Below are 12,626 nucleotides of genomic sequence, written 5' to 3'. Positions count from 1 at the left end.
GAGAGATGGTTTATTGCAGCTGTGTCATTGCTAGCTCATTATCTGATGTCAAACCCACCATCAGCAAGTAGGGGTCTCATTTTTGTCAATTAGGGACTTGGCTTTGTGAGATGAAGGGGAATTTTAAAGGCAATTATCAACATAAGAACTATGGACAGAGTTAAGGATATCCTCATTACAACATGTTTTTTCCATTAGGGCCCTCTAAGCACAGCAACATTCCCACCAGAACATGGATAAGGGAAAAAAATCATCCAAGGCCTTAACATTACTAATGCGAATAATAGGGGAATTCAATAATGTGACAATTTCACTCTGAAATAGCAGCCTTGGCAGGCCATATCGTTCTTGAAGTGCTCAGAGAGCAGTGGAATATGGATAAAAATAAGTGTGTAATATGCATATGTACATCATGTGTCTCCCTTTTCCCTTTTCCAAAAAAGTCTGTGCGATCCTGGGGGTAAGGTGGGGGGGTTAAGAAGCGGACTGGGTTGCTTAGCAACCACAGAACCGCCACTATCGGAGGAAGAGACAAAAAATGTTGCCAGTAGGCAAACCATGTGGGTACATAAACAATCACATAAGGACAATTTGTGTTCTAAAAATAAAAAAACATTTACTCCTGTAAGTTATTGTAATTTCGTATGTACATGCTCAGATAAATAATGTAATGTCTCCTCCCCTGAAAAGCTTTTAAAAGACAAATTAAATAAAAAGTTGGTCACAAGCAGTGGAATATGGTCTTGCATGCTGAATCTGGCCAATTTGAAGATGGTAGGATCTGATATTTATATTGTTCAGTAAGTTGGGGGTGAATATCTAGGAGGTTATCTAGAGCCATTTTCAGTAGGACAAATTCACTCTCTCGAACACTTTTGAACACAGGAAGTGATGACCTGGGTATCCCATTTGCAGAGGCTATGAACAGATCCAGAATGCATCAAAGCAACACAAACCAATTTGACATGGAATCCAATAAGTCTGTATATGTACTATTTGTGCATGACTTATTCATGTAGGAGCATATAGGGCAGCAGCATACTGTATTTGTATAAAAACAATGTGTTTGTATTTTGTGTACATTTTGCCTTTTAAGCGTCGTCCATTTGAAGTCATCTGTTCTGCTGAGCAGTAAAAAAACATTTAAACGGAGTGTAACATATTGCTGCTGTCGGGCAGAAACCTTGTATGCCCATATCATATATGCCATGCCAAGCTGCCAAAAAAGGGTGATATGAAATGTCCAGTACCTCCCCAGTGCCTCCCCAAGTGCCACCCCAGTGTCTGCCCTGCAGTGTCTGCCCAGTGGCTCCCCAGTGTCCCCCTGAGTGTCCCCTGAGTGCCTCCCCAGTGTCTCCCCAGTGTCTCCCCAATGGCTGCAGTTTCTCCCCAGTGCCTCCCCAGTGTCTCCCCAGTGCCTCCCCAGTGCCTCCCTGAGTGCCTAAGCTCTTTTTACTCATAAAGGTCCTAAGTAGGTAGCAAATACGAGAACACAAACACACACACACACACACACCTGTAATTACATGGGTTGGTCAGAGGGGGGCGATCTCAAATGTAAAAATGACAACTTTTTAGGACCATCCCAATTTCAACACCAGGCATGCTAAAATGGCACCCTGTATCTGTTGCAGTGGTAATCCTTATAAGGACCATGATTTTGGTCCTAACTTGTCCAACGGTCCTAATATGGAAGCTCCTTTTAGGACTTTTGGTCCTAAGAAGGTAAGTTATACGAGAACACACACACACACACACACACACACACACACACACACACACACACACACAGAGCGATGTGTGGATAAATCACTGTGATTTGGGAAATGCGCACGCAAGCACAGAATGCACGGCGTTACAGGATTGTATAGGTCAGCAGTTTTGGTGTGACACACACGGCTTCCACATTTAGCTTCATACTGGGTGAAAGTGTCGTTATATAGGCGAGTAATAATTGCGGCTGGAGGGCGACGCGACACACACACACACACACAGGGCGATGTAGTAAATATAGGCGAGTATTAATAATGTGCATGGATAGTGCGTGAGTTTGGGTTCAAATCTGCGCACACTGGCAATTGCAGCTGGAGGGCGACGCGCCACACACACACACACACGATGTGATTTGGGAAAAGCACTGAAAGAACAAACGATGCACGGGCGTGCAAGCGATTAAGCACGCACAGGCAAATGTTTACACACACACACACACACACACGATGTGATTTGGGAAAAGCACAGAAAGAACAAACGATGCACGGGCGTGCAAATGATTAAGCACGCACAGAAGCACGCACAGGCAAATGTTTGGAGAAGCTGAGAAGCACACGCATGCAACATGCTGTGATGACCTGTTTTGGTTTCTTTTGCGTGACTGGCTCGCAAACGTTTGGCGTGTGGCGTGTATTGAGAAAGTGCGGAGCGTTTTCGTCGTGGCATGATGTATTCCAGTCCAGTTGTTGGCGGTGGCAAGCATGAGTCTTGTTTGTTCACTTTGTTGTTCACGTTGTTGTTGTTTGTAGAGTGGGCGAGTCCGTTTAGTAGTACAGTGGGTCGGTCACACACAGCACAGAGGAGCAGTGAAAGGGGGAGGAGGCTCTGTGCTGGTGGAGAGTTTGGCAAACATGACGATTTTGACGTCACAGAAAGTTGTCCCATGGGATCGTGTGGTGATGTAAAACAATATTTATAGAGTAATTAAGACATTTCTTTCAATGAAATGTAGCCTATATGTATTCTGGGAGTGTGCCGAATTTATTTTGCATATAGAGATGTGTGGTAAAAGTGTGGTTCGGTCGGAGAAAGCTCTTGGATAAACGGCCACTGTGCTTATGTACCCCTGTCTATTAGGGTAGCAGGATACTGTACTGCACTCCTTAGTATTGCACTGTACTGTAATGTTGTCCTCTGTACTGTACTTTACGTCTTTACTGTACTGTACTGTTGTTATTGTTGTTTTTCTTATAATGATTATTATTATTATTGTTATTATTATTACATGCATTATTGTTCTGATGTGAGCTTGTTTGTAAATGAGTGAGTTTACAAAGAAGTTTAGTGTTATTATTATTATTATTATTATTAGTATTGTTATTGTGATTATTACATGGATTATTGTTGTGATGTGAGCTTGTGGCTGACTCACTATCTAGAAAATGAAAACATGGCACTTCATTTAAAATAGGTTACAGACCCCTGTTATATGCGCTTGTTTTGGGATTATTTTTATAGACCTATTTACTTGTTTCTATGAGACATGGCAATTGGCAACAGTGCAGCGAAAGGCATCCACGTCTTTCTGTTGTGAAATGCTGAGATTAGAAACGACCATAATTATTTCATTTCTCAACCTTAAAAAAAAAATAAAGACATCTCCATAATCCTTGGGAAGTGTGTGTAGCAAAAGTAGTCGGCATTGTCATGGTTGAAAGTATTCATGCAACACTGACGCTGTAAGCTGTGTGATGCTAACGCGCTAACACCGTTAGCATGGTCTGTGTTGGTCAAAGGAAAAAGGATACATATGAAACTACTGGCCAAAATGTCATAAAAAACACAACACCTAAAATCGGAATGTGATGGTGACCTATTGAGCACAAACAGACAATCATGATTTGCTTGCTGGACCTATAATTAATTTATGTGCATTACATTTCCACCTCGCACATATAAATGAAAAGCAAGATGGATGCTAACGCGCTAACACCGTTAGCATGTTCTGTGTTGGTCGGAAAAAGGATAGATATGAAACTACTGGCCAAAATAAATGTCATACAAAACATAACACCTAAAATCGGAATGTGATGGTGACCTATTGAGCACAAACAGACAATCATGATTTGCTTGCTGGACCTATAATTAATTTATGTGCATTACATTTCCACCTCGCACATATAAATCAAGCCACAGTGCAGTCAGAGAGTAGTTCACAGGTCACACACAGGAGAGGAGCAGTGAAAGGGGGCGGGGACTTGGGATGGCAGTGTAGAGTAGGCACGACATTGAGGGGTAGAAACCATCCCGGTCGCGTGGTTCATCTAACGCGTGTGTCACTCTGAAGGACTGGCCCCATTAAGTGAACGTAGTTGGCGTAGTAGACGCCAACATGACGATTCTGACGTAGGCTGTTGAGGTTGAGCAAGAATAGCGTGTTTCAGAAAAGTAATATTTAAACAGTAAAGAAGACATTTTTGGCGAATGCAATGTAGTCTATGTCTTTTGTGGGAGTGTGCAGGTTTTATTTTGCATAGAGAGATGTGTGGTGGAAGTGTGGCTTGGTCGGAGATAGAGCACGAATGAGCGGCCAGGTGCTCATGTACCCCTGTCTATTAGGGTAGCAGGATGTTAACTCCATAGACACATGCAAAACAGAAAAAGTTAAAGAAAATCACTGCACTCCATCTTTAATGTTTTGTACACAACTTGAGGCCTCTTATAAGCCCTTCCGGCTTCTTGCCTCCTCCCAGCACTTTCTTTTTTTTCCCTACGTATCTGCCTGCCTCCTGTGAATCATTTTATTTTTGTTTCATTTCATTTTATTTTGTTCTTTTTGTTTTGTGCTAAATAGATACATCAAGTCAAATAGATACTTTTGTTTTCATCACAAGCGCCGTTACAGTTCCGTGATGTTTTATTTTATTAAGCTCCTAAAACATTGATGTTCTGTATGATCACCTCAATCTGCGCTTCAATTCCAAGATGGCAGCAGTAGCAGCTTGCAGATCTGCTACTTTTGATGCTTTCGTGTTTCGCTGTAGTAGTATAGTATTATAAATAATTTACGAGAAAAAAACCCCACAAAGTAAAAACAGAGATACGAGGCTTCTTCTGACTTCTGAGTGACATCGTCGACGATAAGATATACTATATATATATATTCCCAGAGTTTCTCATGCTATCTGCTAAGTTATTCTGTCCTGTTCTACCCCTTCAGCAACCCAACATCAAGCAGAAGTTTGTCGCCTTGCTGAAAAGGTTCAAAGTGTCTGATGAGGTAGGCACCACCTTCTCGCGCCTCACTCTCTCACTCTCTCTCACACACACACACACCACACACACACACACACACACACACACACACATGCGCGCACGCACGTCACCCAACATCTAAATGCTCTAAAAAGTAGCGCCTTCGGGAAGTAAGTTAGACCTGGTATATACAAGGAAAACACAATGATCTTCTGTACCTGTGTGTTTGTGCGGGTGTGTGTGTGTGTGTGTGTGTGTGTGTGGTGTGTGTGTGTGTGCGCGTGTGCGTGTGCTTGCGTGCGGTGTACCAGGTGGGCTTCGGTCTGGAGCATGTGTCCAGGGAGCAGATCCAGGAGGTGGAGGAGGACCTGGACGAGCTCTATGACAGTCTGGAGATGTACAACCCCAGCGACAGCGGCCCGGAGATGGAGGAGACCGACAGCATCCTCAGCACGCCCAAACCCAAACTGAGGTACTGAACAAGACCATTATTATCAGAAATATCCATCCAAATCACATACAAATTCACTGACCGAAAGAGGCATAGGCTGAAGCACTGTGCTAATTCTTTAGCCTATCCCTATCCTATACAATCCTTAAAAACAATAAATACATTTTAATATTTCAATCGAGAGGGTGTAGAATCTGTCTCTTGAGCAGCATGAAGACAAATCAGGGGGGCGGTTTCATCTTCCAAGATGCAAATTAGTTGATCGTTAACAGCATTCACGTACACGCACACACACATACACACACGGGTAATAAAGGACACGAGACAAGGTCAGGCACCTCTTGGATAGACAAAGCTGACAGAACTGGTTGCCAAATTATGCCTATACAATGCCCCCTCTGCTGGTGGGAATGAGAGTTGCAATGCAAAAATGGTTACTCAACAACCAAACCTGTAGTCTGACAGCATATCCTGTATTCGCTTGAATCCTGTATTATTTGAGAGCAATACTGTACCTAGCAATACTGTACCTTAAGTAAGTTACTTTAGTTACTAATCTGTATCGCCGCTGCTAAATTACATAGATGCACTTTACATCTTTGTACTTTCCTTGTGTATGTATGTTTTTAATGCTTTGTTTCCTAATGTAAGGTACTTTTTGCTTGTTTTGTGTTTTTGTTTTAATGTGGGGACTGCGGATGAAAATGAGCATTTTTGCTAAATCTGGTGTATTTACATAGCATTTACGTAATGTCCATTAATATGCACTTTAAACGAATAAAGTAAAGTAAAGCAATGCCCACTCTGCTGGGGAAAGTGAGTCGTTGCTGTGGGGCTTTATTTGACATGTAGCCTACCCTACTACACTTTAGTTTCATCTCAGCCAGATCTAGAGTCAAACTAAGTGATTGTAACACACTTGGAGTGGACTTACATCCACAAAGTGGCTTGCTTGCTTAAGGCTACATTTAAATTAGCCTACGCTTTAGTTTAATCTCAAGTTCTCAACCTGATCTAGGAATGTGTGCCCGTGTGTGTGTGTGTGTGTGCGTGCGTGTGTGTGTGCGCAGGCCTTTCTTTGAGGGAATGTCCCAGTCCAGTTCCCAGACGGAGATCGGAAGCCTGAACAGTAAAGGCAGTCTGGGTCGAGACACCTTCAGCCCGGTGAGTCACATGAAAACATCCATCCCCACACACACACACACATGATGTTGTGTCGGTTCAGCAGGGAGACGCTTTGGGATAAATAACCCCACACGCATCACATCACAACCTCCCGCTGCATGGTGAAACTGTCATTGTCAGTTGAAAAGAAGTGGCTGGTGACTCCATCCATCCATCCATCCATCCATCCATGCACACATCCATCCATCCATCCACCCATGCACACATCCATCCATCCATCCATCCATCCATCCATCCATGCACACATCCATCCATCCATGCACACATCCATCCATCCATCCATCCATCCATGCACACATCCATCCATCCATCCATGCACGTATCGCAGGAGGAGACATACAGTATGGTTTTGCACACGTTCCCCAAGAACAACAGTAGGGGCAGTCAGTGATGGAGGTAAATTGGCAACTAAATAATTACAGTAGATAGAAAAGGAAAGACAATGAAAAGTTTGTTTTACTTATGTTGGGGTATATAGTAGTATGTTAATTTCTGTTGGTTGACAAAATATTTTTTTTTACAAACTGAAAAAATATATTACAGGCATTTTACTTACTTTTTTACAGGGTTAAAGGTCAAAGGTTAAATGTAAAAATAAACATAAAATTGCACAGAGTCCAGAGATTTTGAAGTTCTGCCTCTGGGGGGGGGGTTATTTATATGCCATACTAATGGCATTGCAAGACTAAACAATGAACATCAATGATGATGTTTAGGTGAAAAAAAGAACAGAATTTTTGTTTTAATTAATTAAAATTTAAATGGTTGTAATGTTGCAGCGCAGTCAGGATGTGGTCAGATGTGCCAGTCGGACCACGTCTGTCTGTCCTCCATTGCATCATTGCATTTAATTATATCCTGGGATCAATCTTTGCTTGTGTTCAATGTGTTAATTATTTAATCAATTAATGGCCAGCTGCATCTCTCTGTCGCCGTGTCCACTCTAGCTTTGAAAATGCCTTGTTGTAATGTTGCATAATATAGGCCACTGTATCGACTTTGTCTTTTAATGTTGAGCGTTCACAGACGCATTCATCACATTTCTGTTCGGCAAGACTTTTCCGCAGTGCTTCTTTTGCTTTCTTTTGTATTTTATCCCCGTGTAAAAACACATGGTGTCACAGCGGGCATGGGTCTGTCGCAGTCCATTTGTGCACACGTCATGCCCATTGCCCACGCCATCCCGAACTGCTAGGAGCATGTACGTTTGTGCGTACAGTCTGCGGCCTATGTTCAATGTTGATGATAAGGGTAGCTTACACAGCTGCACATGGTGGTGAATGGTGATCAAGGGGTGTTGAATCAGACTGCGATGGTTGCTGCAATGGGAACACCTGACCTCGAGGCAGGTGCGTCGTCGTGTTGGGGAGAGACGCCACTCTATGTACTGTATGTCATTGGTTCTCAAAGTGGGGTCCTTGAGGGAGTTCCAGAGGGTCCCCAGCTAAATGATGGTTAGAAACCAAATGGACCCTTATGGGTCTGTAACTCGGAGAGTGTACAAATGGTTCCATTGTTCCGTTCCGCAGCCAAATTACATACAGTATCAATTTAGGGATCCTTGACTTGAAATTGAAATTTGAGAAACGATGGCCTAAATTGTAGAGCGAGGGAAAGGGAGAGAAAGATAGGCAGACTGTAATGATCAGAGACACATTAAAAATTGTATTTAACAGTATATGCAGAATGGGTACATTTCAAACGAAACCACAAGTCAACACAAAAACTGTTACTGTGGACGACACCATGATTGCACTTGTTTACAACAGGGGCCACCATTTTAAATTCACCAGAACATTTAGAGACATACAAATATTTCTATAAAAAAAAAGGGGAAATCATCATATAAATTAAGGAAGTAAAAAGGGAAAAACAGAGAAGGGGGTGGGGGACTCAGACTTTATTTATGGAGGCCAGTGTCTAATTTCAGCCGTCCGTAGGTGCCCTTTGATAGCGGTTTTGAAGGAGTCAAGGGATTCACATTGGTTGTGCGTTCCACATTTTGGTGGCATATGAGCGAAATTAATTTAGTTTTAGTCCCTTGTTTGTGTTGGGTTTGGGTTGCACATGGTTTGTTGAACTCCCTCTGGTGTTATGAGTGTGGACTTTGTTGACATTAAGGAAGTATTTAGACAGGTACATGGGTATCATGGTGGTGTATAGCAAATCTTGTGGACCAGACCCGTTGCAAGATGCTGTACTTGTCGTCAACCCTAAGCCATTAGCCACGGGGAGACGTGAGTAGGGAGTGCTGTGTGCTCATCTATCCTGCCCCTGTAATGTGGCTGTGGGCAGCACAGCTCTAAAACGCACGCCATCCGTTTTAAACCCTAATGAAAGTTTTATATACCGTAATATCGTTTTCACTATAAGAGATGTCTGCATTGACTTTTCAATCAGACGAGCAATAACAATATCTTAATCTCTTTTTCTCACTTGAGGAGAGCCGTAAGGCGACACATTTCGAATCGTAAACCTTTGAGTGACTGTTGATTAATATATAATTGGCAATGGAATTAACAATGCGGGTCATTGTGGGATCTTATGACTATAGGTCTGACGTTGGTTCTCAATCTCAAAGTGGGGTCCTTGTAGCCTGGAAACCAGACAAATCTACCGGTTCAAAGAAAATAAATAGTCTGGCCCCCACTTGGCTGGGATTGGATTTAGCTTTTTTCAGGTTGCAGACATAGGGCCGATTCATACTCCCATTTCGGCGCTGTAGTGCCGAAATGATTTCGGCTCGTCAGAAATTTTCAGTAGCACCGAAGAGCCGACTTTAGGACGGTACCCGCCCCCCCGAACCTCAAATGACGTCAAATTGTAGGCTCTACAGCGCCGAACCGACTTTTATTCGGCTCTAAAATAGGAGTATGAATCGGCCCTTAGTTGAACATATACTTTTAGAAAGTGTCCTGTCACCCCAAAACTATCCTCTCCCAGCATGCATCACTCCAGTATGTGGAGTGACACACAGCAAAGGATCTCGGGCTCGGGAATCGAACCCGTGACTCATTGTCTGGCTGCATTTGTGCTTTAACCACCAAGCCATCGGCGCCCCTAATGATATTTTTCCAAAAAACTTTACGTAAAATAAATATCATGGTATTGCTTTTTTAAATTACTATGTTAGTTCCATTTATCCTAGTCGGAACACAATCGATTAACGCTTATAATTGTTGGTTAAATAAATGGCTACTAAATAATATTGATCCTCTGGGTTGACTCCAGGCCTTTGCTGCATGGAATTCTCTCTCTAGCTTGTCTCAGACTTTCTCAACTATTCTATAGCTTTATAATAAACATTAAAAGAAGAAGAAATCTTCCAAATGCGGTTGACCCTTGGAGAGTTTAATGGCTAAAATGTGCTTCACTGGTTCCTGCAGGATTTATGAGCACCCGGTATAATGTACTGGCTACTGTATGTGTACAATGCTTTTAACAGCTAGTACAGTATAAAGCTGATGAAGCCCTGTAGGGATAATAGACTTCACACAACTATACACGACACAACACACCATCGACAGGTCAGCACAATTTCCACAAAAAACCTTAACATTCTCTATAGCGCCTTTCTCTATATTGCCTCGGGGGGAGAACCCGACTGAAATAACTCACCGTTTAAATACCGAATGAACATTCCAATTAAACGGGTTCTATTCCAAAAGGCTACATGATTGTGTGCGCACACACACACACACACACACACACACACACACACGCACACACACACACACACACACACACACACACACACACTTGGTGATACGTATTTAACTTTGGATTTCTAGGACTGTGTTTATAAATTGCCTTAAAATATGATTCGTATGTGAATGACAAACCAATCCTGCTGTATCTTCTTGCCCCTAGATAAAAGGTGCATTTATGTGCGTGTGCTGTCCGCATTGTGATCGGGTCTCATTTCTCCAGTGCAATATGAGAAGCTCCAAAGCAGATAAGCACAGTATTTTTGGGTAGCAGCAAATTAGCCAGAGCTGTGTCAGCTAAAGCAGTGGTTCTCAAATGGGGTCCGGGGACCCCCAGGGGTCCGTGAGGGAGTTCCAGGGGGTCCCCAGCTAAATTATAGTTTTGAACCAAATGGACCCTTATGGGTCTGTAACTCAGAGATTTAATTAACAGTGATTTAATCTCTGTGGTTCCATTTGTAGGGTCCATTTGGTTCCATTTGTACACTCTCAGAGTTAAATTAACATTGATTTGGTCTCAGAGATAGAAATGTCATTAAATGGGGTTCCATAGACTAATGCATGTCAAACTGAGGGTCCTTGAAATTAAACTGGTTGAGAATCACTGCTAGAGCCGTAAAGATCTTCTCTTATGGGGGTGCCTGGCATCATCTCTTCAAATGGGGGTCCCATGGGCTAATTAGGGTCAATTTGGGGGTCCTTGACATGAACATTTTTGGGAACCACTGAGCTAAAGCATGGCCAGTATATAGAGATGGTAGATGGACTGGACTGCCTTCTCTGCTAAGGAATTATTTTTATTTTTTTGAATTAATGAATGTTATTTATATAGCAGTGCACATTTCAAAACATATACTGTAGTTACAATCATAAAATACATCAAAAACAACAAAACATCAAGACATCGGAAACAATAAAACATGGAAAAATATCAAAAACAATATTAGGAAAAACACTTGACATACCCATGTGTTTTTAAAAGCTTTTTTTTTTTTTTTTAAAGAAGACTGACTCTGCTAGCCTATAAGAGCCAAGGGCAGGGAGTTCCAGAGCAGAGGTCCGGGACCCAAAGGTCCGGTCCCCTCGAGTAACGAGGCGAGCTGAGGGAGGATCCAAGAAGGGCCCTATCCAAGGATCTGAGGTTGAGCACAGGCTTATGTTCCAGCAAGTCTGTTGTATAACTGGGAGCTAGTCCATGTAGGGCTTTAAAAGTAATCAATAAGATATTAAAATCAATTCTGTATAGCTCACAGGGAGCCAGTGAAGGGTAGCCGGAATGGGTGTGATATAATATGCACACGTTTCCTGGTGTTAGTGAGTAGGCGAGCCGCAGAGTTCTGCAGCATCTGGAGGCGAGATATGTTATTTTTTTTATGCTCATACCTGAATAGTGAGTCACAGTAATCAAGTCGTGAGGATATGAAAGCATGTATGGCGGTTTCCTGGTCTGCATAATTATGACAGAAATGATTTCATTTTAGTGATGTTCCGAATCTGGTAGCAACTTGCAAGACAACACAGAGTTGGAAGTAGGGCTTTAAGCAACTAGTCTAGTCGACTATTCAACTAGTCGACTAGTAAATCCACTAGTCGACCTTGTTGGTAATCGTTGACTAGTTGATAACTATGCCTTCCTAGGCGTTTTTGTAGGCCTAGGAGCTTGTAGATCTGATATGAGCTTGTAGATCTGCTATTTTTCAATAGCTAAAGCATAACATCATGTTAACACCAAAAGGGGTTCCCACCCAAAATGCGATAATAGGTAGGCCTAGTTAAACAACTAGTCAATCACTAGAAGTGAAATCCCTAGTTGGAAGGGCTCGCTCTCAGTGGTTACTGTATCCATGGCCAGCAGCTCACTGTACACCTCCAGGTTCAACCACACCGTTCAACGTCACTCCAGTAGATATTACTACTGAAGTGCTTTTTTAATTGTGATTGATAATTAAGGACTTTATTCATTTTCTCCCCTCCAGCAGGGGGAGCAGCCTCCCCTGGAGAAGATGAAGACCTCCCGTAGCCGCAACCTAGAAGAAGCCCTGTCTGCGTCCGAGACGGACATAATGGTGTGTGTGTGTGTGTGTGTGTGTGTGTGTGTGTGTGTGTGTGTGTGTGTGTGTGTGTGTGTGTGTGTGTGTGTGTGTGTGTGTGTGTGTGGTTATAAAGCTCTCTCATTGTCTCTTTTCCTGCAAGATGTGTTTTTAGGCCTGTTAAAATAACATGAGAATTATCGCCCTAGGCTACACTACCAAGATTACCATTTTAAAACAAAATGCACGAGAGAGAGTAGGCATGGAGAGACAGCAAGAGGGAGG

General features: G+C 42.6%; 1 protein-coding gene across 2 annotated transcripts in view; it reads left to right on the top strand.

Annotated features, from left to right (window-relative positions):
• The window catches only part of pacs1 (phosphofurin acidic cluster sorting protein 1), a 106,599-nt gene that overhangs the window by 70,918 nt on the left and 23,055 nt on the right, over positions 1 to 12,626 (top strand). For both annotated transcript variants that reach the window (XM_080792654.1, XM_080792655.1), the window contains 4 exons: positions 4,934 to 4,993; positions 5,280 to 5,440; positions 6,490 to 6,583; positions 12,288 to 12,377. In XM_080792654.1, the coding sequence (XP_080648780.1) occupies positions 4,934 to 4,993; positions 5,280 to 5,440; positions 6,490 to 6,583; positions 12,288 to 12,377 (405 nt within the window). The remainder of the gene's footprint in view (positions 1 to 4,933; positions 4,994 to 5,279; positions 5,441 to 6,489; positions 6,584 to 12,287; positions 12,378 to 12,626) is intronic.

This window comes from Protomyctophum bolini (assembly GCF_963924005.1).
Source record: "Protomyctophum bolini genome assembly, chromosome: 20".
NCBI classification, from domain to species: Eukaryota; Metazoa; Chordata; class Actinopteri; order Myctophiformes; family Myctophidae; genus Protomyctophum; species Protomyctophum bolini.
This window is presented reverse-complemented; position numbering and strand designations above follow the sequence as displayed.